The 6000-nt window shown below is 33.0% G+C and overlaps 1 protein-coding gene across 1 annotated transcript in view; it reads right to left on the bottom strand.

Annotated features, from left to right (window-relative positions):
* HMCN1 (hemicentin 1) overlaps window positions 1-6000 on the bottom strand; it is a 526219-nt gene that overhangs the window by 242883 nt on the left and 277336 nt on the right. The window contains exons 16-17 of the mRNA XM_044672125.1: window positions 3344-3538; window positions 780-875 (exon numbers count right to left, since the gene is read on the bottom strand). Of these exons, the coding sequence (XP_044528060.1) occupies window positions 780-875; window positions 3344-3538 (291 nt within the window). The remainder of the gene's footprint in view (window positions 1-779; window positions 876-3343; window positions 3539-6000) is intronic.

Raw genomic sequence — 6000 nt, 5'->3', positions numbered from 1 at the left:
TCTCTCTCTCTCTCTCTCTCTCTCTCTCTCTCTCTCTCTCTGTCTCTCTGTCTCTCTCTGTCTCTCTCTGTCTCTCTCTCTCTGTCTCTGTCTGTCTCTCTCTCTCTCTCTTTCTCTCTCTCTGTCTCTTTTTCTGTCTCTCTCCTTTCTCTGACTCTGTCTCTCCAACCAGGATATAAATCATAACCACTATATGCATAACTCCCATCTTTACATGCTCATCTCTGATCTTTCCCCCAAGTTTGAACTTATCATATCCCCAACTTGCTGCTGGAAACTAAACTTCCACTTTCATGCAGGTCACCTCTACTCAGGGTTGCATACAGATCTACTAAGAGGTTCTAAAGAGTACCTCTATAGAAAACAGAAAACTACAGACAGCACATTCTCTGCTACTATTTAAAATAAGAAATTGCTTGATTGTATCTCTCAGACCTTGAGTGTTTTAGTGTATATCAGAAGTGTACAGATTCAAATCTTAACCAGGGACAACAAAGTTACCATTAACTTCTGGGCCTCCTTCCCTTCAGCTCTTAAATGAAAGGATATTTTACTCAGTTTGTCAAAACTCCTAATTCAAATGTTCTATGAAATAAGGAAACCAAAAATCTTTTTATAAAAAAAGAGCTGAGCACTGAGACATATCTAATCAGAACAGAAATGGAGTATTGTCATTAAGATATAAAAGATATAGAAGTGGATTGTTTCTACAAAGAATTAAGGTTGTTCTGAAGATTCCGATTTGTCTTTTATCTGACTGTTTAGTAGAGTCTTCTTACCAAGTCCTGTCACTGTTATCGTTGCCTGTGCCTCAATCTTTCCAAACTGGTTCTCAGCTTCACAAATGTAAGTTCCTTTATCACTGGCCCATAAATCTAAAAAGGGAAAGAAAAGAAGAGGCATGTGTAAAAGTATTCTTAAGCATCAAAATATATCACAATTTTACTATTTCTTTAAGACTTTGAGAGAAAAATACAGCTACCCACTTCTTGGAATTTAATGTGCTCATGTTATACAAATTTCCATATCCTTGCATGAAAATGACTCTAACACCAAACATTGTAAACAATTCTAAAACTAATATTCAAAATAATCAAGAAGGAAATTTTAATTTGTCATCTTGCTAATTGGTTTGCACAATATGAATTTAGTTAATTTTAAAAATATTTATATTGACTTGGAATAACTGGTAAAAAGTAAAAAGCATTATTAGAAATTGATTTACAATTCATTCCACTTCCAACTATTTCATTTCATCAATGACTTTTCTGTTTATCTAGAGTATGAGGCTAAACAGTTTGGATTTTTCCCTCTCCTTTCTTATATACACCTATATCCCAATGTGGCTGCTGCAGTATATCCCTTCCTTATTATTCCTCTGTTTATATACATTTTTGCCTAGAATTATACTATATCCTCTTAATTGGCAGTTTTGTCCTTACAATTTATTAAAGAACAAAATTCATCAAAACAACTTTCATCATGCTATTATTCTTTTGTTCAAGATCCTCCAGAGGCTCTTTATTGTACATTAACTCCATTCTGCTCTGTTATTGTTTAGTAGTTTTTCAGTTGTGTCTGACTCTTCATGACACCATTTGTGGTTTTCTTGGCAAAGATGATTGATTTGCCATTTCCTTCTCCAGCTCATTTTATGGATGAGGAACTAAGGTAAACAGGGTTGAATGACAACCAAAGCTACAAAGGTAGTAAGTATTGGAAGCCAGATTTGAACTCACACAGATGAGTCTTCCTGACCCCAGGCCTGGTATTCTATCCACTGTGCCACTTATTCTTCCTTGAGGCCTTCTTTAATCTGCTCTATAAATACATTTCCCACTTCATTTTTATACACATCCGTCATTCTAGAAAAGGCTACTTTCTTGGCGTTCCATACAGATGCAACGACATGAAGGTTTACTGCCCTTTGCTTGTATTTTGTTCCCTGCCTGAAATTCTCTATTTTTTTATCAAGTCTTTCTTAATGCTATCTATCCTTCCTTCATGAAACTACAGAATAATCTTATTGCAGAGTTGGAAGGAACTTTAAATGGCTTCCTAATTCTACTCAAATATAAAAATAAATTCCTTTTTTCAACATACCTAACATAAATTATTCCTGATTTTGATCACAGATCTTCAATAAGAGCATATGCACTATCTCAGAGACAGGAAATTTTACTTTTGGATATCTTCAATTTTTTAAAATTTTTTCCTTCATTAGACCAAAATCAAGGGTCAGCTCAAATTCTGTCTATCCTATGTAGTATTTCCTGACTATCCTAATCCAAATTTTAATAATTCTTTTTACTAAATTTCTATTGTAGTCAGTACTAAATGGTTTAGAACTTAAATTTTCTTTAATCATATTGTATACATTAATTTTATCTCTTTAAAAACAGACTACAAGACATTTAAGAGTAGGGACTCTGTCACATATTTCTTTCACATCTACCACAGCATTTGGTATTCAGCAAATATTTGTTGATTGAACTGATTTTACCCTTTGGATGTAGGTAACTAATGTACTTTGGGGGCATTAGAAAACCTTAATTCTTAACTAAATGGAGATTGCCAAATCAATGGTCAGCAAACTACAAACAGTGGGTCAAATCAGTGGCTGCACTGCATAGACCTCTAGCTAAGAATGATTTTTTTTCTGTTTTAAAATAGAACTTTATTACATTTCAAATGTAAGAAAAAAAATCATCATTAGTTAGAGCAGATTTGGTGCTCTGGCATTATTTTTCCCCTTCTCTGATCTATAGAAAAAGTGACAAATTCAGTGAATAATCCAAACATTTTGCCTTCTTAGTCCTAACTTTCAAATTTTTGTTGAAAAAATGAAATTGATTTTAATAAATTCCTAAAGCATATGTATTTTCAATGTAATAAAAAGTTAATATATGAATAAGAAGATAGTTTACAAGACATTTTTGCTTCAGATAGCCACAACTCATAATCCAAGGCTTCCATAACAGTTTTTGGAATACCTATCTTTAGGTATATTACCTAATTATGAATTTTAACACAATTAGTTCAAAGCTGACAAATAGGATGAATCAGTAGGTTTCATTGTTCTTGTCCTGTCTTTGAGATAACTTTTTGTATCATTTTGCTGCAACAAATTCTAAGCCATTGAAACGTCTGATATCTTCCTAGGAGTTAATGGTCAGTTCAACAGTGTGATGCTAAATTGCTACATCTACAAAATATTATTTACTAATTGTGTCTTCTTAACCCTTTAGCTCTCTGATATAGCTAAAATATTTGCATAAAACACACATATAAAAGCACATATATTTATATGAATGTGAACATACATATATTTAATTTAACCTACTGATAATAGAGAGGGATCCTGTTCTTAGTTGAGTGATGGTACTAACTGCAAAAGGCCTTGAGAAAAGGGGCATGTTGTCTAGCCGTCGCCATTTGACTTTTGGTTCTGGGTATCCCTGAACATAGCAAGGTAATGTTACATTTGAGCCAATTTCCATGGATACATCAGTAGGTTCTTGTATAAAATTTGGAGAAGCTGAAAGAAATTAAGAAAACTTTATTAAAAATACAGAAATTATGCAATAATATGACACATTTAATAAATGTTTTTCAAAGTCAGTTAATTAAATTTGCATTTTTCATTTTCCCAAAGATGTTTGTCTAATTAGTCTTGTGTACTATGAGACACAGAAAAAGTAAATATTGCAATTCTTATTTGACAAATTAAAAGTTAAATTATTATCTTCAGAATAATAAAGATAAGTAGGATGACACTTTAAATCAAATGTCCTTTCTTCAAAGTATTATATTATTCATTAGTACTATAATACTGTCTCTTTGACATTCATTCCACAGAACTTTTAAAAAATAATGACCTTTTGCTGCTAAAGTAACCAACTTCTTTTGGACAGAATTTAAGTTAGAATAACTTTATTAACAAATTTTGTATTTTAAAAAATTATATAATAACAAATTTCCAGAACTTAGTCTAGAAATCTTATTCCTATTCTGAATCTCATTCCTTTATCAAAATGGAAACATGTCTTTTATGTGCCTCAAAGAAAAACCTCAAGTTTAAGAATCATTAATATGAATTAGAATAATGGAGTGTGAAATTCCCTGAAAAGAGACAACTTAATTCTTGACATATTTGAGAGTTGAGGATTCAGATTATTAGTCCATTAGTCAACAAGTATTAATATAATAACAAGAAGAATGGCACAGATGCCCATTTTGACTAGAATCCAACATTACTAACAAATAAATTGAAGGACCTGCATCAGGCACAAGATGGACATGTCATTTCCCCAGCATTCAAGTAAACAAAATGTAATGAACAGAAGTGAGAGATATAGCAGAGATAGTTTGATCAAGTCAGGAAAGGTGTAATAAGCAGGAAGGAGGCAGTGTTTAAGTCCAGCTAAGTGGAATAAATAATAATATACTATAGATGTTTTACCATCTATGACATGTGAAATTTTAGCATTACTGATGCTGGTGCATATTATTTGGTAATTTGAGAGGATAAAAGGAGGGTAATGGGATGTTTCCCTGGCAAAGAGAGGAATATATGTTAAGAGCTCATAAGTCATTATAATTTACATAGATTCTAAGAATTGTGAATGAGTCTGAGTTCCCCCAAGATTCTGAGAAAAGCATAAAATGAAAAGTAACCTTCCTAGTCTCGTGTGACAACAATCTATGTAGTGGGCACCAAGATTCCAGGTCAAAATTTAAGATCCGAGGTCAATGTGGGGTTAAGGTTGCTGAGATTCTATTACTGAAGCAGTTTAGGGTTGAGAATTGTGAGAACTCTGTCTGAGCTTAGATAACTAGGAATGGTATCAAAAGCAGCCATTTGTATGGTCTTAAATTTTGCAACATGATTTATGCACATCAGGACCTTAAAGAAAATGAAGTAGGCATTATAGAATTTGAATGGTTTCCTTGTTTTATGGTCTCCAATTTCATTTCAACTTTATGATGACTTGCTTTCTAATGCCCCTGCAGGATTTTATGTTTGCATATTCACAGGGGCTGATGAAGGAGTTTGGTCTGACATAGATGGTTGTTTATCTTGCAAAAATGAGTTCAAACTAGAGATTTTTCCTCCTTAAAACTAAAGTACCATAGGATCTCAGAGATGGAAGAGAGCTCTCAGGTCATCTTGACCAATTTATAACTAAACAAGAATTCTACTTCCATCTTTTTCAAGTGGGCATTGGTCTTCCATGAAAGATATCTAGCAGGGGGGAAATCACCATTTTCCAAGGGAGCACATTTTGGAATAAACCTACATACCTGGAATTTTTTGATTACATTGAGCTGAAACCTTTATGTTCACCTCCATTGTTTTCTGAATAAATCTAATTTAAACTTTTTAAATAGTTAAAAATAGCCATCATGTTTCCTTGCCTCCTTGTGTCATCTCTTTTCCAGACTACACATACCTAGTTACAGAGATCATTTTGGATATAACAGATGGTCTCCATTCTCTGGTTGTCCTATTTTGGATGCTATGTTATTTGTCAATTCCCTTCATTAAATGGTGCAGACAGAAATAAGAGGTGTTCAAAAAAGGGAAGAGCAGAGTTGAACACACTTCCCATACATCCCTTAATGCAGGTTAAATACACTGCATTTAGATGCATAACATCTAATGTGCAAATTTCTTGGGCTATGTCATGATACATAATTCTGTTGAAATTGCAGTCCAATAAAATCACCAATTCTTTTCCAAATGAATTTCTATTTAAGTATCTTCTCCATATCAGACTTGTGAAGATTATATTTTGAAATTAAATATATCATCCAAACAATCCTTCAATAGGAATTCATCAGTACTTATAAGTGTTAGGCACAGAGCTAAGCACTGAGAATTCAAAGACATAGGGAAAAGTTCTTTTCCTCAAGGAGCATACATTCTAATAGAAAAGACAACATACACACATATGCAAAGTACAAAATGAAGATAAGGCACTTATGGGAAACACTGAG

Source organism: Gracilinanus agilis, chromosome 4 (assembly GCF_016433145.1).
Source record: "Gracilinanus agilis isolate LMUSP501 chromosome 4, AgileGrace, whole genome shotgun sequence".
In the NCBI taxonomy this organism is placed as follows: Eukaryota; Metazoa; Chordata; class Mammalia; order Didelphimorphia; family Didelphidae; genus Gracilinanus; species Gracilinanus agilis.
This window is presented reverse-complemented; position numbering and strand designations above follow the sequence as displayed.